Source organism: Lissotriton vulgaris, chromosome 7, assembly GCF_964263255.1.
Source record: "Lissotriton vulgaris chromosome 7, aLisVul1.2, whole genome shotgun sequence".
NCBI classification, from domain to species: Eukaryota; Metazoa; Chordata; class Amphibia; order Caudata; family Salamandridae; genus Lissotriton; species Lissotriton vulgaris.
The window spans coordinates 426,022,267-426,048,070 of record NC_141695.1 but is presented as its reverse complement, the minus strand read 5'-3'; the positions used below and the strand labels follow the sequence as shown (position 1 = coordinate 426,048,070).

The following is a 25,804-nucleotide window of genomic DNA, read 5'->3' as shown; positions in this document are numbered from 1 at the left end:
ATCCACTCCTTCATTGCCTACTGCATCTTCTGCAAGCATATCACTGGTGGATGTTATTACAACATTTTATGATATATATTGGTATGCTGGTGTGACTGAAGTGAGCATTACACATTCCAGATGACCGTGTCTTTTATAATAGAGATACTGCAGCAAATAGTTTCACCATGGTATCTCCTCCATTGGTTCCAGGCATCTTGGAACTATGGAATAAATATTCCCAACGTCGGCAATAGTGAAAGCAGCAACAATACGGCTTTAAAGAAAAACAGAACCAGTCTCCTCATCTGGTTCCTGATTTTTTTTTTTAAAGTAGATCTGAAACCAGACTGCATTTTTTTTTCAGTCTGAAGAAGGCATGCCTCAGCGCCTGAATATTCTGTGTTTTTAGTTTGAGAGCATGAGACTTGGCAGAGCATGCAGAAAATTTGAAAAATGTAAGTGCCACAGCACTCCATAGTTATGTCAGAGAAATGTGGAACAGCCATACATTTTTTCTCATGACCTGTCTGACCACTGCAAGGAAGACTGAGGAGATGGTACATGGGGGTTCACTACTCTCTAATCAAGTAATCATCACAGCTGTTGTGTAGAGAGATTGACAGCTCATGGTTACTGCCACAGTGTTACCATCAGGCGCTCCTCGTTGAGGTTCATGAAATTAAAACTTGTTGCATAGCTGAAAACTCTAAAACTGCTCTTCTCTGTTTGGTGAGCATACTGAAGAGGAAATAGCCAGAATGAAAAATTAATCAGAAACCTTATCCTAACCTAACCTAACCTTACATAAAGGCAGGCATTTTTACTTGAAAGGATTCAGTTCCCTCACTGGCCCTGCCAGCAGAACCAACAGAAATAATAGTAGGGCCAGAGATATTAGTAGAATAATAAGGGTTGAAAAACAAGATGTCTCAAGCTTAACCTACCAACATCTGCAGGCACCAACCCTTAAACGGTTATCAGCGATGCCTCAATGCCCCGCCGTTCGCCACGCCAATGGAGGGGAGTGGTATCTTTCCATATGAACAAGTGAGTTAAAACCAAAGTCGGCAAAGGTGCGGACTGTTTACAAGTATGGTTACTTGCTTTGGTCCAAAGTGAAACCACCACTAATTCCACCAATACAAACATCAAAGTTCTACCTTATTTTTTTCATTTGTAGAGTGCAAGGCTACCCAATGGGTTTCCAGGTGCTAAGCATAACTAGAAATGTCTGACTCTGAGATTAAAATATCCTTGTTCAGTTAAGAAAAGAAACATCCATTTCATTAAAAAAGCAAGCAACCAAACCCGTTCCTCCCTATCTCAAATTGAAAGTAATGTATTCCAGACACTTGCTGATGAAAAAGAAAGGCCTGAAAAAAATAATTAACAATAGTAGATCTGTCTATAGACAAGTGGAACAAAACTGAAAAGGTGTAAATTTAATTCAGATGGATACATCTGCCTGTGGATTCCTCACCTTATGAATATCCCCGGCGCCAGCATTCCGCTGAATTTTTATCTAGCTCTCCACGCCGACGAGGAAGTCACAATGCCACGGCTCCGCTTGCGACTCCACATGAGTCACCGGAGCATTAAGAGAGCCTTGTCGGCGTGGTGATGTCCGTTCCCTTTTTTCCATGCCGTCAACGCGTAGAGGTTTTCTAGCACTCTCCATATTTGTAGTGTTACTTTGTTGTTCCTTCATCTTTAACTCTTGCTGTTGAGATGTCGTCCTCGAATGAGTCTGGGTTAAAGCCCTGTAGGGAGTGTGGGGGTCACATGTCCATCACTGACCCCCATGAAGATTGCTTATGGTGTTTGTCGTCGGATCACAATGTAGAGGACTGTTCCAGTTACAGAAAGATGAACCCAAAGGCTCTTAAAAAATGGGAGGCCAAGCTGTTTATGGCTAAGGCAAAGAAGGAAGGAAGAGGACGTAAAAGAGCTACGTCGAAGTAGACGATTTCACATACGTCGAAGTCCAAAAAACACAAGAAGAGGAGGAGGCATGGTTCTCTGCGCCGTTCGTCGAAACGTAAGGCTTCGAGGTCGCCTTCGCCTGTCCCTCAACGTCGTCAGAAAGACTTGGTGTCTCATTCGCCATCTCCTCGAGTGACTCCGGAGAGATCTCCTTCTACAAAAGGCTCTCCGGCACAGAGGGGTTTGCCGGACTCTGAGGGCTTGCCAGTTCAGGATGATCCTTCTCCTGTGCATGAGATTGAACCTGTGGCTCCACCAGTGGATCCGGCTGTTCTGACGTCTGATGCTTCTCGTGTGGATACTGGCTTGAATCCATATCCACAGTTTCCAGCTCCAGGTTCGGATTCAACGCATTCTTTAAAAGCAATGTATGGAGTATTTGCTAAGACAGCCTTCCCCTCCGGAGCACCTTTGGGTACCGTGGGTCCGCTGGCCTTCAACTTGGGCATGACTCAGCACTATGCCCAGGCACCCTTCGTGCCTTTCCTGCAGACGGTGCAGTCATGGTAATTTCCGGCTCCGAGGGTTTCGATGCCGTTTATGGAGTCCCCGGCGCAGTCTGGTGGGCCTTCCTCTGGCCTCGTACAGTGCCGATTCCACCTTCGGATCCTCCGACGACGTGGTGCCACGCGATTCCACCTTCGGATCCTCCTTTGACGACGTGGTGCCACCGACCCCGCAACCAAGGTTTCATTCAAGGAAAGAGGCACAGAGGCTGTTGGAGAAGGAGCAGTATCAGAGACAGGAGGTTGAAGAGGGCGAGAGAGATGAATCCTTGGATGAATTCGAAGGAATTCAGGAGGCAAGTGGACTGGACACCTCCCCTGAGTGGGATCTTTCTTCTTCAAGGGCTTCTCCGCCACAAGAGGTAGTTCCTTATCATGCTGTCATAAGAAAGGAAGCGAAAAAGGAGAACAAGGGAGACCCTACTCACAAAGGAACCAGGGTAAAGTGTTTATCCAGAAAAACAATGGTTCCTGTGGCATATCACTTAGTGAATATTTGATAAGATGGGGACTTAATACCAATACAAAAATTAGAGAAAGGGTGGCAAGGAGGAGAGACACAATTAAATCAGTATCAAACCATTCTTTTATATATGTTTCAATTGACAAAATAATTAACAATACTTTCGACTACAACATATAGTACAATATACAAGGTGCAATGTGTCCCCAGTGATTGTGAAGTAACCAAAGAAACAACGTGTGTACATTTAGGTGAGCTATACAGGTTACAGTGGTGGTTATTTACAAAAAAGAGACATGACTCCGAGCAATTATTTAAATCAATTGTAGGACAGCTGCTATACAATCATAGGCACTGTATGAGTCTAATGCGCCTCCAAGTACGTCGACGGCGTTTCGACCCTTAGCATGAGGGTCTCATCAGGACAGGGAGTGACGGACGTCTAGAAAACATAATATATAATGTGGAATTGTAAATATATGTAGTCCCCTTGAATATTTGTAAATATTCTTGGGAAGGTGAAGTGATTTACCTTATAATGGGCTAATGGATATGTAACCCATGCGTGTGAAAGTAAAATGAATTTACTTACAGTGGACCCAGCCGGGCACTGTCGAGGGGCAGACAAGGAAAGGCATAAGATTAGCCACATACGTAAAAACATCAAGATTGTGTATCTGGCGCAGCGCAGATCGAACAACTTACCACTGTCATAGACACTTTGGTAGTTGTAGTATCTCTGTCTCAAAACGGACGGCGCCGCCACTTTGCAAATTAACTCAAGGTTCTGTGGATATAACAGACGATGTCTAAATATTTTATGAGCTGGCAGTAGCCCTCAGATTACGGGCGCTAAATAATCATCACATTGTGATGCCTACCTGAGCGCGTTGTCCACTAGCACAGTCGCTAGCTTCCGTAGTTTGTCTTATGTCAAAACGGACGATGCCGCCACTGCGCGAATTAACCAGAGGGTCTCTGTAAATATAACAAACGGTGTCTCAATATAACATGGGCTGGCGGTGGCCCTAAGTTAGCGGGCATTAAATAATCTCAATTTTCCAGTGCCTACCTGGGCGCGTTGTCCACTAGCTCAATCGCTACCTACCGGGAATAGTGTGGTGGCTGGCGGGTGACGTCACTGCGTTTTAAAACGCCCAGCGTTGCGCGCATGATGGGTATAGAAAAAGGACTATGGTGCAATGTTTACATTTTCGGGGAAGAATGAATTCCCATCGCTTGCACAAGGGCATCGAGTGGGGAATTATCGAGGTGTATAAACTCCAATGGAAACGTATTAGTGTACAAGAGATAGATTCGCAAAATAAAAAATGAAGAAATAAAAGGCAGGGTTCAAAAACCCTCGGGTTCTGAGAAAGATTTGCCAAGACCAGGCCCATGTTATATTGATCGCCCCATTTTGGCCAAGAAGGGTGTGGTACACAGATCTACTTCACCTCACTTCGCACCCTCCCCTCCGTCTCCCTCTCAGGGCAGACCTCCTCTTGCAGTCTCAGGGGCAGGTTCTACATCCCCACCTCCAGAGCCTGCACCTTCATGCCTGGAGATTGAATGGGGCAACCTGAGTTCCTTCTCTCTCCCGCCGGATCTGGTGGATGTTATCATCGAGGCGACACTCCACAGTCAATTTAATACTACAGATGGTCTAGGTTTGTTAAATTGTGTGGAGAGAGATTCATTGATCCTTTAAAAGCCCACTTGTCAAATGTTCTTCAGTTTGCACTATTCCTGGCTCAACAGGGTTGTCTGTGGCCACTGTTAAGGGATATTTGTCAGCTTTATCGGCGTTTCTGTGATTGCCGGATCAGCCCTCTTCCATTGTTTTATGATTCATCAAGGGCCTTACCAATAGGTTTCCGCCTGTTCCTTTTGTTATGCCTCAATGGGATTTAAATCTTGTTTTGACTTTCTTGATGGGTTCCCTGTTTGAGCCCTTACATAGTTGTACTTTGAGACTTCTGTCTTTTAAAACGGTCTTTCTTGTGGCTATTACCTCAGCAAGGAGGGTGAATGAGCTTCAGGCTCTCAGTTCAAAACCCCCGTTTTTAACGTACATGCTGAAAGGATGGTCCTCAGGACCAGGGCTGCTTTTCTGTCTAAGGTGGTTACTCCCTTCCATCTAGGGCAGTCCATTACCCTTCCTAAAAGCGATGTGAGCTTTTATTTGGACAGGACAAGGACTTATGATAGGACGATCAGCTCTTTTTGGGCTACGTTGGTGGATGCATGAAGGGCAAGGCTGTGCACAAGCGCACGCTATCTACATAGATCATCTTGTGCATCAAGATCTGCTATGTCCTTGCTGGTAAGGAACCGCCTGAGGGTATTAGAGCTCATTCTACTAGTGCCAAGTCATCGACCTCTGCTTTGGCCAGGGGTGTTCCTGTAGTTGACATTTGTAAGGCAGCGACTTGGGCCTCCCTCTGCACTTTTGCAAAGCATTATTGCTTGGACTCCGAAATGGGAATCTATTCATAAGGTGAGGAATCCACAGGCAGATGTATCCATCCGAAGAACAAGTTACTTAGCTTCGGTAACGCTTTTCTGGTGGATACAGTATCTTCCTGTGGATTCCTCACTGTCCCACCCTCCTCCCCGTTGTCCACCCATGTATACCCTAAAGGTCACTTTGTTTGACATGTTGTTTTACATTGTATCTTCTATCTATCTGGTAATTTATAGGAAATGCTTATATTCTTGGGCTTTCCTTTTGGTTTTACACTATGTGTATTTGTTTGACTATTGTGTATACTTGGAATCTGTTGTCAGTCCACCTGTTCACTCGCTGGAGCTACTTAGATGTGCCCACGCACGCTGACGTCAGTTCTTTCTTTTTCCGTGCCAGCAAGCACAGATCCGCAGAGAGAGCGGTACCCCCGTCACTTTTTGACTGAGTTATTTTTGGGACTTTTGTCTCGGTTTTTTGAGTCTTTGACTCCTGGTGTATAGGGATGCCCGGTTGTAAGTCCTGTGCTGCTTGTCCTGGTATGATGTCGGTGACGGACCCGCACTGTGAGTGTCTACGACTCGACTGAGTCGTGCCACCACTGCCGGGCCATGACTCTGAAAACTTAGCGGGAGCGGTCCCGAAAGTGGCTAGAGACCCGGGAGTCGGCTCCATGCCATTCCAGGTCCCGGTCCCCTGGGAGGTCGAGGGACCCGCTGCGGAGCCATCACTACCATTCAAAGTCTTCGCACTCTGAGTCAGGTAAGGCGAAGCACAAGAAGTCGAAGAAGCGTTGTTGCTCTTCGCCTTCCCCTAGCCGGTTGCACGACACGACTGAGGGTGCAGGTGGCGCCGCCCAAGCAGCTCCAGCGGAGCCTCTGTAGTTGCCAATGGCCTACACACCCTTTCCGGGCCCATCGGCAACTCCAGCCCAGCTGCAGGAATTCCTGTCTGCCATGGCACGTGTCTTCGGACCGTCCGGACCCCCCAGTGTTCCTTTGGGCCCCGCGGGCTCGATTGGGGGTCCTCGTTCTTCGACATCGCCGGCTCCGACCCCGAATTCATCACCGACTTCAGTATTGACGCCGAAAGACCCCCATAGATCCCCTGACGGCGTGCCATTGGCGTCGGCCACGGCACCGGGCGACGCCGTCCCTCGCCTACTCCCCGACGTGGAGCCGGTGCTGGGAGGGTGTCGACCGACACCGATTCCGACGCCGTTTGGGAATTTCTTTTCCTTTGTTTGCCGACCTCCTTATGTTCCACCTGTTTGGCAAGCTGTGGAGGACTGGGAGGAGTCAGAGGACACTCTTGCAGCACAATGCTAGTTAGACCCGGACTGAGATGAGGATCTGGGGGATGCAGGTGACCAGGATTATACCCCTGAACCTGGCTCACTGTCTCCTTCTACCGTGGCTACGGAGGAGGGTGGTTCCTACTCTATGGTGTTGCGTAGGGCGGCCGAGGCTCTCCACCTCGAGCTCCGTACCGTGGCCGTCAGGACTAAAGTCCTGACAGAGGTGCTTCGGTCGGCGTAGTCTACTACGGAGCCGCTGCTGCCCTTTAATGATTCACTCTTGGACGTGATTCACTCCTTAGGCCTTTCGGGCACACACACTCATTCCACTTCTGCTTTTCGCTCCTTTCGTGGTCAAGGAAGGGGCGCCCAAACACATTCGTTTCAGAGCCACAGACCTGCGCTGCAACAGTCTCAGCGCAGCCGTGGACGTGGGACCAGCAGAGGCAGGTCACAGGCTAGCGTGTGGGTCAGTCCGTCACTCCCCCTGCTGCCACTGCCTCCAAACCTTCCTAGTCCGGTGTTTCAGACCCACCAGACGCCAGTAGGTGGCAGGATTCCCCATCACCTTCACCACTGGTGCAACATCACTTCTGATAGGTGGGTTCTACAAATTGTCCGAAGGGGTTACTACCTCCCCTTCAAGACAACCACCCCCAGCCATGCCACCACAGTACCACCGCATGTCGGGGGATCACTTGGCACTTCTCCAGCAGGAAGTTACGTCCCTCTTGGCCAAGGGGGCCATCGAGCGCGTTCCGACGCCAGAAGTAGGTTGTGGTTGTTACTCCCACTACTTCTTGTTTCCAAAAAAAGACAAAGGCTTGCGTCCCATCTTTGACCTTCGGAATGTCAATCGCTTCCTCCGGAAGGAGAAGTTCAATATGCTCACACTTTCTCAGGTCTTGTCTGCCCTCGACCCGCAAGACTGGATGGTAGCGTTCGACCTGCAGGACGCGTCCCCGTCCTGCTGGCCCACCGGCATTACCTACGTTTCAGGGTAGGCTACGAGCACTTTCAGTTTGCTATGCTCCCTTTTGGCCTTACCAGTACCCCATGGGTGTTCACGAAAGTGATGGCGGTGGTCGCAGGTCATCTACGCAGATCAGGGGTTTCAGTCTTCCCCTATCTCGACGACTGGCTGCTGAAAAGGCGTGCTCGCCTCAGGCACTCGTCTCCCATCTCCAGACTACGGCCGACCTCCTGCATTTGCTGGGGTTTTCCATCAACATGCCGAAGTCGCACCTCATTCCCTCTCAGAAGCTCCTCTTCATCGGAGTTCTGGATACTGCGCAGTTTCGGGTTTATCCTCCCAAACAGCGAGTCCGGGCCATACGGGCTACGATTCCGACCTTTCAGCCCTTGTCCTGGGTTTCAGTCAAGACGACCTTGAGGCTCCTGGGCCTCATGGCCTCCTGCATAATGCTGAACAACCGTGACAGAGGCATATGCAGGCTCTGCAGTGGGACCTGAAGTTCTAGTGGGCGCAGCATCAGGGGAAGCTGTCCGACTACGTTCAGATCTCGGAGGGCACTGCACAACAATTGCAGTGGTGGCTCACGAATCAGCATTGGGTCAGCAGCAGATCCCTCGCCCTTCCCCAGCCGGAGCACACAGTGGTGACGGATGCGTCCCTCCTGGGATGGGGTGGCCACATGGGAGAGGCGGAGATCAGAGGCCTCTGGTCTCCGGCGGAGTCCCTGCTCCATATCAACCTTCTGGAGCTTCGGGCGATCCTTCTTGCACTGAAAGCATTCCTTCCCTCTGTCAGGGGAGGGTGGTGCAAGTGTTCAGAGACAACACCACCGCCATGTGGTATTGCAACAAACAGGTCAGTGTGGGGTTGTGGTTCCTGTGTCAAGAGGCTCTGCACCTCTGGACATGGCTGGAACGTCAAGACATTTCCTTGAGAATTCAAAACCTGGCAGGTTCTTTCGAGGTCAGGGCAGACAAACTCATCCACTGGTGCATGATGGATCACGAATGGCATCTCCACTCGGAGGTGGCGCAAGGTCTCTTTCAACAGTGGGGAGATCCTTGGTTAGATCTATTCGCCACCGAAGAGAACGCGCAATGTCATCACTTCTGCACGTTGGAGTTTCCAAGGTGGCACTCACTCAGCAACGCTTTTCATCACGAGTGGAGCTGCGGTCTATTGTATGCTTTTCCGCCTCTACCACTTCTACCCAGAGTGTTGCAGAAGATCAGCCGTGACCGGGCCCATGTCATTCTTGTGGCTCCGGACTGGGCGCGAAGAGTTTGGTATCCTGAGCTACTCAGTATGAGCATAGATCCCCTGATCTGACAGCCTCTTCTGGAGGATCTTCTGTCGCTGCAACAGGGGACGGTCCTCCACTCGGACCTGGCCAGCCTCCACCTACATGCGTGGAGATTGAGCGGCAACAGTTGATTCCTTTTGACTTGCCTCCTGAAGTCTAAGATATCATTCTGGAAGCCAGGCGTCCCTCCACAAAATCGGTATACGCCTGCAGGTGGAACAAACTTGTGGCATGGTGCACAGCAAAGGCTGTGGATCCCCTTTCTGCCCCTCTTTCAGAAGTCCTTTTGTTTCTTCTTTCTCTGGCCTGTCATGGCTCTGCTCTGGGCACTATTAAGGGCTATCTTTCGGCAATTTCGGCCTTTCTCAAGCTCCCTGATCAGTCCTCTGTTTTCAAATACCCTGTTGTAAATAGATTTCTCACCTTTTCCCTCCTATTCCATTTATAATGCCACAGTGGGACTTGAATCTAGTTCTTACCTATTTGATGTGCGCTCCCTTTGAGCCGCTTCACAACTGTCCTCTTCGTTTATTAACTTTGAAAACTGCTTTCCTGGTTGCCATCAACTCCGCTAGGCTTGTGACTGATCTCCAGGCTCTTTCCTGTAAGCCTCCTTTTCTGTCTGTTCATCCGGACAAGGTTGCGCTTCGCACTCTGCCTTCCTTTTTGCCAAAGGTTGTCACTGCCTTCCACATTGGGCAGACGATCACCTTGCCCACTTTCTTTCTGCCTCCGCACCCTTCCAGCGAGGAAGAGAGGCTCGAACGTCTGGACCCAAAACGTGCACTCTCATTTTACCTGAATGGCACACAACAGTTCCGGGTGGATGACCAGCTCTTTGTTGGCTACGTAGGCGCCAAGATAGTCCGGGCTGTACACAAGAGGACTATATCCCGCTGGGTTGTCTTGTGTATCAAGGTTTGTTATTCTCTGGCTAAAAACGAACCGCCATTGGGGTTGCGCGCCTATTCTACCATGGCGGCAGCAGCTACTACTGAATTGGGACGTGGTGTCCCCCTGCAAGACATCTGCCAGGCAGCCACGTGGGCCTCGCTGCACACTTTTACCAAGCATTATTGCCTTGACAGTCCAGTCCGGAGAAACGGTTTCTTTGGCCATTCTGTTCTCCGTGACTTTCTGGTGTGATCTTGGTTCGCAGACACACCACCGGGGTTGGTATTGCTGGGGTATCTATTCTAAGGTAAGGAATCTGTCACTAACGTGTCTCTTTCAGATAATCACGTTGCTTAACGTAACCATATAACTGTAAGAGACATTAGTTAGTGATAGATTCCTTACCGCCACACCCATCCTCCGCGTTCTGCAAATTGATTTCTAGGGTTAAGGTCATCCTTTTAGGGCCCTAGTTTCAGTACAACAATGGTCAGTATCTTGCATGGCTCTGCGTTACTGGTGCGGAAAGTCGTGTACAGAACTGACGTCAGCGCGCTTGGGTGCTTCTAAGAAGCTCCGGCGACGTCATCTCGGCGACTACGACGCAAACGAAGTACGCGGAGCCGTATGACGATGCGACTACGACGCAAACGAAGTACGCGGAGCTGTATGACGATGCCTACCGACGTACAGGAGTACTGCTGCCGAAAAACTTTCCGGATCCAGTCTGACGCCTGGGGATATTTTAAGGTAAGGAATCTATCACTAACGAATGTCTCTTACAGATATATTGTTACACAAGTAAGTAACTTGTGCTTCATTAAGGGGGGTGGGGGAGTATCTTCAATGTGGGAGAAATTCTATCTTCTCCTGATGTCTCTTAATCCACCAAATGCCGCATCTCCTCTGTACTGGATTTCATGGCTTCTTACACTTCCGTTGTCCCATATGGAAGACTATATATGAGGCCTCTTCAACAGTGAAAAACCAAAGTTGGCAGGGTATGCTCAGACGCGAGTCCCTTGCTCACTTTGCCACTGGATTCAAGCAAGCCGGGCTGAACATGGCTGAAATGCCAGAAACCGGTCCTCTGTAGCTTGTTTCTGGTCCAGGGAAGGCATGGCTTGGCAGTTCGGGCTGGACTGTTCCAATGAGGCACAGGGTCAGACTGATTTGCATATGGCCATGTCTGAATGGGGTGGCAGAGTGGGCTAAAGAACGGTGATGGGTTAAACCCAGATCAGTTGACTGGGGTGAGTGCTTGTATTGTCAACGCTCCGCCCATCATATCCTTTGGTTTTGCCTCTTCAACAGTGCCTAGAGGATCAGTGGTAAGAGACTCAATAGCTGGGAAGACAAACTGCAGCTCACGACAATAACAAGACATTGATGTCATAATGGTGCAAATAATCAAGCTTGCTTCAGGTAATTCCTTTCCAACAAGTCCCCCCTCCCCCCCAACCGAAATGATTGTCACAGATGCCTCACTGAGATGGGGAGCACACCTGTGAGCTCTTACAGTACAAGGATGTCTCCTATCACATTATTTACTTAGATCTGAGAGCTGTCCATTAAACTTTCAATGCCATCCTGCCTGCTCTGATAACGGGGACAGTCTATTATCCAAGTAGACAATATAACACCCATGTGCACTTCCCGCTCAAACAGGGACACAAGATTGTTCCCACTCTCCCTGCAGTCACAAAACATTTGGTTGCAGGTATTGTCCGGAGGCCTATCTCTGAAAGCAATGCACTTGTCAGGAATCTTCAATCATCAAGCAGGCTGGGGGCTACACTTAACTATTTATACGTTTAACAAAAAGGACGTAAAAGATAATTACTTGACGAATCAAAAAAACGAGAATCCAAAATTCCTCAAAATTGAAAAAAAAACATTGTTAGGAAATAGTGTCACGCAGATGTAGAGGGCATTGCTTTACGCCGTTCCTTGAATTCTGTTTATTCATGCAGTCATCATCAAACTCCGTAATTGTCAGGCAGGAGTGATCTTCATCGCTCTTGATCAGCACTGGCAGTGGTGGTATCTGAGCCTCCACATGTCCAAATGTCAAACACTCCACAAAAGAGGTTCCCATGAAAATTGCACCTGTTGACCAAGTCTCAAGGCAAATTGCAACACCCACATCTCTCATCATTGAATTTGAAACCATGAATCTTAAGGTCAGACAGTATGGCCATCTTAATCTGCTGCAAGCATGCATTGCCATATTAAATGAAGCTAAACAACCATCAACTACAATATTCTACTGCTTCGCCGAAAGAGATTTTGTATATGGTTTCAATAAAAAGGCTACGGCTCTATCATTTTCTAAGAAGATGACATCATTCCATATCTGTTGTATCTGTCTTCGTATAAATGACCTTTTGCTTTGCATAAAGTTCACCTTGCTGCTATTACAGCACACAGAAAAGGCCTGATCAGACATGCTTCTTTAGGCCTGTAATGAAATCTTTCTAGAAGGTATGAAGAAGGTGCTCCACCTTTTAAATTTCCACTTTCTCTTTCGAAGTTGTGCTTAGTTGTGACCAAATTAATGGACCAACTATTTAAACCAGTTCACAAGGCTTCATTGCAGCATCTCCCTTGGCCTAGATTCTGATACAAACGCCAACTCTACAGTTGGTTAGGTTGCTATGATGAACCTTTTTGGTTTCTATGCAGCGATTATGATACAATCTTGTACTTCCTATAGCTGTTCCATATGACAGTTGTACATATATTGCGGTTTTTGCTTGCTACCCTATTCTAACAATTATGACTATCAATGAAGATCCTTAACGTGAAAGAAGTGGTTACTTATTGGTAGTCTTGGTTCTCCCTCATCGGAATCTTCATTAAATCGTGAGTGACAATTCCTCCTCCCAGATTTTCCAAACTTTAGCATCTGGCACAACAACTTAAAGTTCATTCATATCATCAACCATCCCATCAAAAAGAACTAACTCTGTGAGGCAACTACCCATTATGGGTAGTGGAAGTGCCTGACACCATAATTGGACATGTCACAACTACAACTTCTGCAGAGTAAGCCTCCCAGCTTGCGCTTCTCCTTGTTGTTTATAAATCACAGAGCAAGCTTTTACATTAGGTTTGAGACGGGGTTGCTTTTCTCATGCTTTTAGTAGCACTCCTGAATTTGGGAAACGTATCCGGAAAAAGGGGTTCAAGTCTGTCATTAAGTAGTTGAAATAACCAAGCCAGAGTTTGAGTTGCTTTAAGTGCAGGAAGTCTGATACCATTTGAATAAAATCCTTCACCATATATGAAATCTAGATTATCAATTAGAAAAACTAGCAATTTTTGACTATTATTTTTCATTTCTGAAGTGCAGTTTTTCTAATTGATCAGCTAGATTCCAGATATGGTGACGGCGTTTTTCCATATAGTATCAGACTTGTGTCTAACAGCTGCTTGGCCCAGTAATTATCTGCCAAGGATTGGAAAATGGCAGTTGTGTAACTACTTCTAAAACGTCTTTAGGTCCTCATGTCCCAAACAACTTCTTGCCATTTTTTGCACCGTGTGTTGTAGATGGTAGTTTTCTCCCAACTCCAACAACAGGCAGCAGCCTACGTTTTTCTGGACTTGTGCCAAGCAGGTTCATAATCAGTACGGAGTTGGCGTTCTTATCAGCCCTTAATGACTTGAGAGGGGTGCTGTACACAAACAGGGTTCGACCCAAAATAGTCACTGGGACCTGGGTAATTGTTGTTACGGACAGAGGGGTCCCGGACTCATACAGTGATTGATATATAGTAAGGAGCATATAATGAAAAGAAAAAAAGAATCAAAGAGGAACAAACAAATGAGGTTACGATGTTTTATTCACAAAGTACCTGTATCAACCACTTCATGGTTACGCTATTTTGTAAAGTTATTCACACTTTATAACAATTGTGCCCACATGGGGTAGGGGGAAGGGAAAGTGCTGTGAGGGAGTTGAGTGAACAGAAGTGAAATGTATAAACAATCGTCAATTGTACATCATTGATTAATAGTTTCAATACATTCTGAAATGGTCTCCCTAAGTCGGAGCCAAGAACGGAATTAAATCACACTTTTTTGGAAAAAACAAACAAACAATATCTCCTCTTTCAGGCTGTTCGAATCCTGATTAACCTTGGGAGTAAGATTATAGAGAGCAGTCTACGTTTCGACCCTAGCGAGATGTAGGGTAGTTGGCCCTTACAGACGGGTCTTCATCAGTACTGGGGAGCAGTGGGCAGGCCTCCTGGGGAAAAATTGGAGAGGAACTCAGAGGGGTATCGATTACCCAATTACCTAAGCGTTGTGAACGCCTGGTTATTGCATTTGGACAAACACTGTTAAAAGGACTACATGATCGCTGAAATTACCTTAAGACGGGAGGACCGATAGAGTTGCCATCAGATCGGGTCAGTTACGCCTTTTGGAATTTCTGAATGTAAAAAGACCGTGGTTTAGAAAAAACCTTAGTCGAATAAACTATGGGGTACACAGTGGGTATGACGCGTGACAGGTTACGCAATTAAGATTTACCTTTGGTTCCCGTTTGGGCGTCTTGATCGGTGTTTAACAGATCGAATCTATGGAAACAAGTGAAAACGGGGGGGGGGGGCGCCTCATGAGTATCTTTCCATAAGGAATGGGGTACAAGTCATACTGCTTCTTCCTACACAGTATTCCAGTGGGCTTACCTTGTTAAACCCAAAGTCGCATCAGCGAGGTCTCGAGCAGTCAATGGACGCGGCTCTCGTAACCAGGAAGTAAGAGTCAGGGGCGTGGCTAAGTTTATATAGCGGGTTACTAAAAGTGAGAAGGGACTAACCTCGGTGTTGCTAGGAAACCAAAGGATGCTGCGTGGTCATGGCTAGCGTGAAAACGTGATCTATTTGCATAGGATTTGTCAAGGGAGAAAGTACAGCTAGTCAGGAAACATTTCTGATAATCATCTTGGTGTACCTAACCCACATGTCGGTAAAACCAATACACTCCACTTTGCGTACATACGTGCACATCATATCGCATGTACCTGCCTTTCAAGGTGGTATAGATGCATTTTCCACAAGATCATTAAAGTTACGTGAAAAAGCACGTGACAGGTTTCGGAAAATTGAAAGAAGAAAGTCAAAGTGGTATTATTTAGAGGGTAGCTAATTGTGCAAAACTACTCTGACTCATTCAATCCAGTTTGCACTGAATCAAAAAATTGCATCCATTTAAGTTCTCTCACGTTTAGGACAGGGCCAATGTTGCCTCCCCTGGGACCAAGTCTTACTTGTTCAAGTACAACCCATTTCAGGGTTTCTGGGAGATGGTTCTCTTTCATGCAGTGTTCGACTAACGGTGCACCTGTTACTTTGCATCTCACTCGGCTACAATGTTGTAGAAAGCGCATTTTGATGCGTTGTTGTGTCTGACCGACATAGATTAGGTCACAAGGGCAGATTATGCAATAGATAACATTGTCCGTGTTACAATTGGTGTGTGATTTCAATTTGACTCGGTGGTGTTTGAAGGTGAACTCCTTAGTTTGAATGGTGGATGGACACGCCTTGCAGCTTCCACACTTGAAATGCCCCAGAATAGGAGGGGGGTTCCAAAGTGAGGTAATGGTAGGGGTAGGTGCATTATCCAGAAGTGAGCATACCACATAGTCACGTATATTTTTGGCTTTTTTGAATGAATGCAAAGGAGGATTTTGACATCCCACATCTTCCGATATCATGGGCCAGTGTCTGTTCACAGCTCTCTTTATCATGTTGCTCTTCGTGGAGAAAGTTGTTACACAGATGCGACTTTGGGTTTAACAAGGTAAGCCCACTGGAATACTGTGTAGGAAGAAGCAGTATGACTTGTTCCCCATTCCTTATGGAAAGATACTCATGAGGCCCCCCCTTTTTCACTTGTTTCCATAGATTCGATCTGTTAAACACCGATCAAGACGCCCAAACGGAAACCAAAGGTAAATCTTAATTGCGTAACCTGTCAGGCGTCATACCCACTGTGTACCCCATAGTTTATTCGACTAAGGTTTTTTCTAAACCACGGTCTTTTTCACATTCAGAAATTCCAAAAGGCGTAACTGACCCGATCTGATGGCAACTCTATCGGTCCTCCCGTCTTAAGGTAATTTCAGCGATCATGTAGTCCTTTTAACAGTGTTTGTCCAAATGCAATGACCAGGCGTTCACAACGCTTAGGTAATTGGGTAATCGATACCCCTCTGAGTTCCTCTCCAATTTTTCCCCAGGAGGCCTTCCCACTGCTCCCCAGTCCTGATGAAGACCCGTCTGTAAGGGCCAACTACCCTACATCTCGCTAGGGTCGAAACGTAGACTGCTCTCTATAATCTTACTCCCAAGGTTAATCAGGATTCGAACAGCCTGAAAGAGGAGATATTGTTTGTTTGTTTTTTTCTCTTGAGAGGGGTAGCAGATGATGGTGATGGTGATGGGGATACCCTTGTCCTTTGACCTCTCTAATGCTTTTGAAAGCATCAAATATAAAATCCTCTACTGCACCCTCAATGCCCTTTGTATTCTCAAGAACTGTCCTAAAATGTATCTCCTCTTTTCTCTCAGATAGGACGTAGTCAGTGGGTATGTGCCTATTTTTCTTAGAAAGCTGGAAACAGATTTATGAAGCCCCAAATGGCTCCTTTCTCTCAACATTTCTGTATAATCGTTGTATGCGATCCCTAGCAGCACTATTCCACTATCAAGGTGACCTTTTGTATATGGTTGCTGATTGTACATTCCCCTTCCTTTCAAACCTGCCAATAAGCATCAGTTTACACACAGCAAAGAAGATATCATAGTGACTTAGTACGTTAGTTGATCAACTTTTCTCAAATTGAATCCTGCAGGAAACAAAGTTCTATTTATATCACCTGTCTCTGTAGATTGGGGTCACATTGCTTGGGCATACGCCTGTCAAAAGTGCTGCCCAATTCTGGCACCCAGAATGACTCTGTTCTCTTCTTAACCCTACAGATATGCAAAGTTATTTAATCATTTATCCTTTAATTCTCAAGAAAATCCTTTCTGCAGCCAGACAAAATCGACATGTTCCAGTTCTAAATACACACATTCAGTCCAGGCTCAACTAGACAAACTCAGTCTACCTAGCTCTGACCAACAAACATCTAGAAAGTTATGTTATCCTTTTCGCTGAGGTCTTTACATTGGCTTCTTATCCAAGTCATAATTAAATTTAAAACCCGGACTATAGTCCACATAGGAGTAAATGGTAGTGCCAAAACTTAATTTCCAACACTTTTGCCTTCATAGGTTCTGCATTTTACAAATCTTCATATTCTAGCTATTATAAGATCTTTAACAGTTCAATATGGAGAAAGCATTTACCTCTGCAGCAGCTGAACTATGAAAAACTCTTCCATCCCTCCTCCCCTTCGAGCAGAAAAACATCTCAGACGCTTTGGAAGAAGTTAAAGATTAAAGACATGTTTTTAACATGTCATTTTTTTAATTTATTTTAGTTAAAACATAAGTTGCCTTGTGTTCTTCCTCTCCTGTGCACTTCATAGTTGTAGGCTGGAAATAAGTCTTTCTGTAGTGCTAAGGGGCTCTTTGTTAACATGAATAATATAAATAATTTTAACATAACATTGAACAAACTGCCTTGCCGGTAAATATTTATTCCTAACTGCTTTGTCTCCAAAGGTTGCATTAACCCAGCGTTAGCTGAAGCAAGCAGAGAAGAATGTAATGGGCGTGCTCTGACTACCATCTTGGTGATGAGCGGAGGAGAAGGATACATTAATTTTCGGATAGGTATGTAAATAGAGCTCCAGTGATAACATTATGTTTCCAAACCAGATTTATTGATAGACTTAACATTCGTAGCAACGCATATTACTTGTTCTGCAAACTGTTTGATTATTGGCCTTACAGCTCTTCTTTTTTATTACTCTTTATTCATTCTTTTGGTGTAACTCTTCATGGCGCTCATTCACCATTTCCTTAATTTGCTGTTTCCCTTGTTATGCCTACCTCCTGGCCCTGTTATATCATAAACAAGTGGATTCTGCTTTACCTCTCCAAAAAACCAGAAACTGCTTCTAAAGCTTTATGTGCCCAGTTGCACAATAATGGGCACACCTCTTGGGTAACATCACCCATTTCTCTCACTAGTTCTTGTTTTTACTCAGTTGTTTGCACCAGAACCAGCTTCTCTCACAAATCCCGATCTGTTGTTACTGTAGAGCAGGGATGATCCTCTCTTCCACAAAGACACTTTTGCATAGTGTGCTTGTGTCCCAATCCTCACCTGGTCGTGATGGTCCAGAGTTGTCATTGTTCTGTTGGGTTTTGTAAGTCTCTCGTTTTAGGTATGGTGCTGCTAAGAGATTTAGTACTCTACTGTATCCCTCTCCAAAGGTGGGCTTCTGCTTGATTATCAATTCAAGCGCAAGGATGCATTACTCAACTTGGAGATTCTGAAAAACCTGTTTGTATATACCAAAGCTAAACAAAGCTGTTATGCCTGGTGTCGAATGTATATAATTATATTAAAGGCTATAGAAGCAGATTCCAACCCTATCACAGGGTGGCAGAGTACCCACAAGTTCATAATGGAAGAAAGCCTCCAGATTAGGAGTTAAAGATTCCTCATAAAATGTAACTAATACGCTTGTCTTAACTTCTCTTCCCCTTTGTTTCCACGTGTTTATTCTCACCTTGCTTCTTTCTCTATTTTATCCCTGCCCCTTGTGCTTTTACAGGTGATGACACTGCGGACTCGGAAGAAGGTTTTGGAGATCTGCTGCTGGTGGACCCAAGGCAACAGCGTTCTGAGAGAAGTCACCTTATTGTGTGGCAGGTGCATAGCTGAAAGGCTTAATAGTGGGGTGTGTGGGGGCCTGAACACATGGGCCCGTCTATTCATTCTATAGGCTGCTAAAGGCATGAACAGGAACCTGGCTCCCTGTTGACAGTGCAAAGATCCAAAAACACTTTCTACTGGAGAAAGAACATTGATAATCCTGATACTGACCTGCAACGGAAAGAGAAGGAAAACTGGATGGAGTAGAAGGGACACTGCCAATATACCTTGCCTGGTTTGCCTTCTGACACACCAGCTATTTTAACTTTGAGACTATACAAGTTGCACTTTCTGGAACTGAATAGCTAATTTGGGCATCAAGGACAGTTGTGTTCTCCCTACCACAACACTTGATGCCTCCCTTCTCCCTTAAGCTGCTGCTGACATGGGAAATAGCCCATCCCCATTTCCTTTGAGAAATCCTACAATGTCTGGTTTCTAGGAAGGGAATCTACTGTAATATGTATGGCTTGCCATACAAAGCACAGCTGCTGACCATGGATACACCTACTGAGCACTGGCCTTCCTCAGGGCAGCTTAACCTCACTGACATGAAGCATCTGAGATGCCCTCAAGTGATCAATATGAAGCTGTAATATTTAGGCATGCATTTAGAGTTTATGTTGACAAAGTACAACCTATTGGTTTTGATTTTTGTTGGTTTTATTTTAAGTTTTTATTTTATTCATCCGTCCATTTTTCATATTGACCTGCCTTTCACTGTATCAATAATTTATATGTGATCTCATGCCGCACAAGCCTTTCTGAATTTGTGTAGCACTCTCGGTCCCACGATAACAAATGTTTGTTCGAATACAATTATTTTTGGGGGTAACAATCTGTGTGTTTTTATTGCAGTATAATTACCAGAGACCGTATTCCATCCCTATGCTGCTCTGCCTGAGCTACCATGTTATCTCGCCTGCTCTCTAATTGTGCCTGCTTTTTACTAAAGCCTGCTCTCTACTATTGCCTTTTTCCTAGTTGTTGCCTTTAATTATTGTTTACAATGTTAATGTATGCTGTTGCCTAACGACTCTGGGGTGGGAGCATTCTTCAAATCGCAAGTTAAGAAACTAAGTTGCTGTGTACATGGTCATATCTTTGGTGTTATTTGAAGGATAGGCACCTAGTGACTGTCATGAAAACTAATAAGGGCAGCTGAGAGGACACTACAACAGCCATTACGTGTGATGACCGCATGAGCCCAGATGCCGGGCTGGCAATCCAGGGCTCCTGTTTGAACCGCTAACCTGCATGATTTGAGAGTTCACACAACCATGGTGCAGAAAACCAAGCATCCCTAGGATCACTGAAACTGTGCTGAAAGACATTGGGTAGTCAGTTTAAGAAGAAAGTTAGATATAGGCAAATGGAGAAAGAGACAAGTCCCCAATGAAAGAGTGGGAAGGGAAGGTATTGTAGCAGGGTTTCCGTTCTCCCACAGAACTGTGCATAGAGATCTAGAACCTCAGTGAGTTAGGATGATCCAAAACTCATCTCAGTGTCAGAAATCTCGTTACCTAGCTAGCTACAGTGTCTCATGGATCATTATGAAATGATACATGTATTAGACAAACCAGAACATGATCTTTAGAATACCTCAGGAGTCGTGGAACACATGAACACTCTTTCGTTATACAATCATTTCAAACCAAAACTGGGAGTCAAAGAACACACATGCAAGTTTGAAATATTTATTATTCAATGCAAAGTTCTCAAACGCAGTATCTTGTATAATACCAAAATGCAGATTATAAAAATCAGAGTTAGCAGCATAGTCACTAATCCATAGTAAGCAAAAGGTGCTAGCATGTTATAATGCAAAAACCTATAGAATCGATATCACCTATATTTCGCGCACCCTATCTAGTATATTATTTTATATATAAGAAGGTCTCATTCGGGCTTTAGCAGGGCGGCCCCATACCTCTCAATGTCAGTAGGAGCAGTTCACATCAACAGCTACCAGCTCTCTCCATGCGCAGTACCAAGTGTGTACGTTCATTCCGTGTAACTCTATCTTAAACCCGCGTAGAGCCCAAAATGTTGGCATCAACATTATTTATGTTATGTCTAATGTGGTGCGAGGATCAGGCCTCTCAGCAACCTTGTGTTAGGTTAATCTTAGAGTGTGCAGCTCTCAGTGTGCAGACAGTTGTACCAAGTGCACCAGGCAAAGCTGATAGCATAGAAATAACATATTATTCTCAACTAAACCACCTCACCGCTTCTAGGGTGAAAGCTACAACAACAAGTATGTGTCGTGTGCAAAACTGAAGCCGAAGGCAAACCGGCTGTTTAAACATGTAATACACTCATGCTAACATAACGCAATATATGTAATGAAGTATCCATATGACACCCCCCCATTGGTCCGAGCACCGCCAATCATAAGGGAAAAGGCAATACTAAATCAGATACAAAAATTGAAAGCAAAATTCAATAATATTGAGCTAAAATAAGCTAAAAATATGTATGAATGAATATGTATGAATGCCTACAGTGGCCTCAAAGCTAAAAAAGAACAAAAGTCTTGAACCAAAAGTCTTCCGCCAGGTCCAAAAATTATGAAATGTATGACCAGGTCGCATCCTTTCAAATGTTTGTAAGAGAAAAAACCAAGGCACTTATCCGATATCCAAAGTCATGTGCCACCCAGACGTTATCTCCAGCGACATCACGTGAGTGAACTTTCCATCAGTTGAACTTAGTCCATCCCTCCAATTCAGCGAGGCGAAAGTTATATTTCACAACAAAGCATTCCCTCCAGGCATCTCACGATTGGAAAGTATATGCAAAGAAAGTTGCAACAGCCTCCAGTATGAAATCACTGCCATCATCCGAAAATAGTTCAGCCATCCAATTTAGCAATGGGAAAGAACATACGTGCTCCTCCAGCATCGGATCCTCCTGCAACGTCAGAGGACAACTCGGTGGGTTCACCAGATCGCTGTGTGTCAGAAAGGCATCCGCCGCTGCAGAGATCTCCCATTGGCCCAGAACTCCATTTATCGCTGCCAAGGCCATAACTCTCTCGCCAGAACAGATCAGCTCGTGAGCCACCACGGGACGCATTAGCTGATCAAAATCGACGTCAGGAGCAGTCCTCAAGCATAGGCATAAATCAATGGCCCAATCGAACTCGCAGCTCAGGCAGTGAAACACAGGTTGGACACACGTGAAGTCGGTGAACCGAAATGACAATCTATAGGCCGTGCTTAATGCTGCAAGCGGCAATGTTCCATAGTAATTGAGCATCCGATTACGACACAGGGTCAGGAGGCGTTGAACGGCGTCTTGCGCAGGATGGGCATCCATGTTTTATGAAGAAAAACACCAACAGAAAGCCTGCGGCCACAGCCAGCAAAACAGGTAGTCCACCAAACAAACTCGAAAAAATAGTGTGGAAAAACGTGGGAATGATACCAAAAACTTTTTCAAACGTAGTCACGAGGCCACTGCTTACTAGTTTAAAAAAATGTGCAAGGCCAGTCGTTGAAGAAGCATTAAAAATCTGGTGTACCAGCTCGCAGAAATGAAATGGCAAATCAGTGTTTAAGAGCGCCTGCACCTCTGTGCGGGTGTTGGCTATGTGAAGGACATAAGTTTCCCGGGCCGAACTCAGGGTCACTTGTTTTTGAGACAAAAGGGCCCTTATTCTGCTTAAACCATTGAATTTCGCTTCCAAGGTTGGGATCCGTGGCCAGATGGAGACATCTGAAGAGCCATGCGTGGGTGGGTATAGCACGTTCTTGCAGCACACTACACGCTCTGATACAGTAACTATATAAGCCACACCAATTAATAAACCACAACATAATTCGTTGTTTAAAAGCAAATAACTACCATTAGCTAATAATGTAAATGTGGGCACTACTGCTGGAACTGGCGTGCCTTTTAAAACACATGCTAAATTTGGGCGGTCCTGATTACAAGAACCGTGTAACTGAATGTGTCTGCATATTAATGAATGGTCAGGTGACTGTGTGCATTCCTCACCATTAAGATTAACTTCTTTTCCATCTTTCAGACATCTGTATGTGTACGGTAATGACCATGCCTCATGCAGGAATGCATTGCCTAGCGGTTCATATCGACCTATAGCAATATAACGCATACAGTTAGTAAATTTATATAAAGGGAATGGTAATGTTATTAATCCATGAATAAGCCATGTGGCAGTAGTGGTTTCAGCAACAGAGAAAGGCAAGGACTCTAGCTTTTCAATACGTAGCATAGAAAATGAAGCATCACGCATTGAAAGCATGCGCTGTTTCTCAGTAAGATTAAAAGGAGCAAAAAGGGATGAAACGTTCAATGAGGTCCAGGGAACTCGACCAGCCTTAAGAATCTGTAGCGTCCATGCAAACTGCATCACAGAACGCAATTGATTTTGACCATGGTATAACGTGGACACTTCATCATGTACAATATCAACAACAGAAGAAACAATATTATCCAATGTGTAAATTCTGGAAGAAAGCATGTTAATACTGTTATCGACCACTGCAAGCACTTTCTCCAAATTTGCTTGATCAATAGCTCTCAGGCGTTTTGCTGCCTCAACTTGTGAAAATTTCCAAATCTCATTGTATATAGCATAAAGAAAGCGTTTAGATCTACCCCTAGCTGGGCCTTTTATAAAATCATTTAGGTCTATATTTTCATTCAACTGGGACAGATGCAGTTTAACTGCAGCCAAAGTGGAATGTTGTAACCAGTTCTGACACAATTTTCCTACTGAATAAGTAGTAACAGTGTGATCTGTTTCAAACCTGGGATCTGGCCTGATGTGCGTAAACCCTTCAGACAAACCCAAAAAACGACGTTGGCAAGCATCAGAGCTTCTTTGCCACAAGAGCCACCCCTCCGGGTCGAAATGGGAAACATTTAAGGAGGAGTTCTGCAAAAGTGCTTGTATCTCACTGATGGATAATGTAGTGAAATTACTCCAACCTGAATATTCTTCTAAATCAGGGATAGCAGGGGTATGTACTTTTTTAGATGTAGCCAATCCAAAACATGTTGTTTGGGAAATAGTTGAATTTAAAAACAACATGTGATTCGGGATGAGACATGCACGATGCAAAGCCTCAGTGCCTTGTACCTGCCAATCTTTGGTACCCCAAACCGATTTAAGGTCAATAGTATCCTTCCATAACTCATAGCCATCTACAGATAACCTTTCTAGAAAGGACTTTGAATACAGCAATTTTGTATCAGTAAGTCTGACTTTGGGCATGAATTTCTGGATCACTTTAAAATAAAACGACTCAGGATTTGATTGATTAAAGTCTGTAAAATAAGAGTATTTTCCCAGAAATGTACTCGAGCTCCCCTGTAAAGGAGCAGGGCAATGTTCCCACTGAGTGTAATTCACAGGAACCCTCCTGGAACTTGTCTTGTGTAGGAAATGATTCCCATAATGTTGATAGCAAAATAAATCACCATAATTGACAGAATCTAAGTACAAATCCTCAGCATCAAAGGCCGCATAATATTTCAAATCAGAGAACAATGCTTCTACAGCCTGAAGATCCCAGTCATCAGAATGAACATTTTGCTTAATCACATCTCCCATGTTTACTCTAAGCACATTAGGAACATTAATAACTTCTGTGGGGCCATGTATCTGAAACCTAACTGCATCCCACACAATCCCATCAAGGACAGGCCAAGCAGTAATTTGTACTGTTTTCAAGTCTCTCCTTAGCCTGTGTGCTGAATGTGAGGAGGATAGAGGGGCCAATGTTCCATTAAGGTACCGAATTCCTGTTCTTTCTTTCACATAATGGCCATCAATCAAGCGGAAAAAATAAAACACAAAACCAATTGACATAAAAAGATAAAATGAAAATAGTATCAGCCAAACGTAGGTCCAAGGGGGAATTAAAAAATGTTTTTTAAATAACGTGGCATATTTTGCAATAGTCGATGGTTTCTTTGAAAGTTCCGAAACAGAGTCAAAAGAGAATCTGGACTGGTTGGCCAAACGAGCATTTAGATCAGACATAGATAAATCAGCAGGATCTGCATATGTCCGCTCATCAATGTTGGCAAGAGGAATTGTATTTAATAAAGGATTGGATAAAGCAGGCATCTCGAGGGACACCTCCTGATCTGCACCAGATGTAATAGCCAGCACAGAGTTCCTCACCATGGAAGGACAGGATGTAGCCGGTGTCATACTATGAAGAATCGGCCACCCTGTGTATCTTGACATTGTCAATAGAAATAAATCTGTTTTCTTTACGACCTGGAAGTGGTGGTAAAATGACTGTTCTTGTGCCCTTCACTCCAAGGACTCGAACCGGCGTTCTAAATGAGGGACCAAACTCTTTCTTGTTATCGATCTTCTCTCGAACCAGTTCTCCAACTTGGGGTAGCCAGCCAACTACCGGGATCTGCAACGCATCATCCGACGTGGAGGGCAAGTGTTCCTTTGCAAGACTGTCTCTGGTCTTTTGTAGATCCTGTAAAACATTGCAATGTTCATCTACGTCAAAGGCCGCGGCCTGGGCCTGGCAGTCTGCACCATCAAGGTCAGGGACGTACATCTTGATACCAAAGAGCATTTCGTATGGGGTCCGCCCACCCAGAGACCTTCTAGGGAGATTATTAAGCGCACGCTGCACGCCATAGAGGTGGGTCAGCCAGTTTCTACCAGTGCCTATAACACGTGCTGTCAAAGATTGCTTTAAGTCGCGGTTCATTCTCTCTACTACAGAATTGCCCTCAGGCCTGTAGGGACTTGAAAACTTCACCTGTACTCCCAACGAAACCATAGCATCCTTATACGCCTTAGAGGCGAAAGCCGGACCCTGGTCCGAGTGGAAAGTACCACAAGCAAAGATTCCCACAAAGACACGCAAATCCTTAATGACAGTTCGCGAATCAGCGCTTCGATGCGGCCATACCCACACAAAGCGTGTGCATGAGTCAACTGCTACTAAGATGTATTTACAAGCAGTATCAGAAGAAAAAGGACCGCAGTGATCCAAATAAACGCAACCAAGCGGTTTATTAGAGATACACAACTGTGTCTGAGGCGGACGCGCAGCAGTAGAAGGCTTAATCTGC

General features: G+C 45.2%; 1 protein-coding gene across 4 annotated transcripts in view; it reads left to right on the top strand.

Moving 5' to 3' along the window:
* The window catches only part of LOC147701782 (C-Jun-amino-terminal kinase-interacting protein 4-like), an 861,003-nt gene extending 841,447 nt beyond the window's left edge, over positions 1-19,556 (top strand). For all 4 annotated transcript variants that reach the window (XM_086930413.1, XM_086930411.1, XM_086930412.1 and 1 more), the window contains exons 27-28: positions 17,560-17,670; positions 18,621-19,556. In XM_086930413.1, the coding sequence (XP_086786539.1) occupies positions 17,560-17,670; positions 18,621-18,730 (221 nt within the window). In that variant the 3' untranslated portion in view covers positions 18,731-19,556. The remainder of the gene's footprint in view (positions 1-17,559; positions 17,671-18,620) is intronic.
* The last annotated feature ends 6,248 nt before the right edge of the window (positions 19,557-25,804 follow it).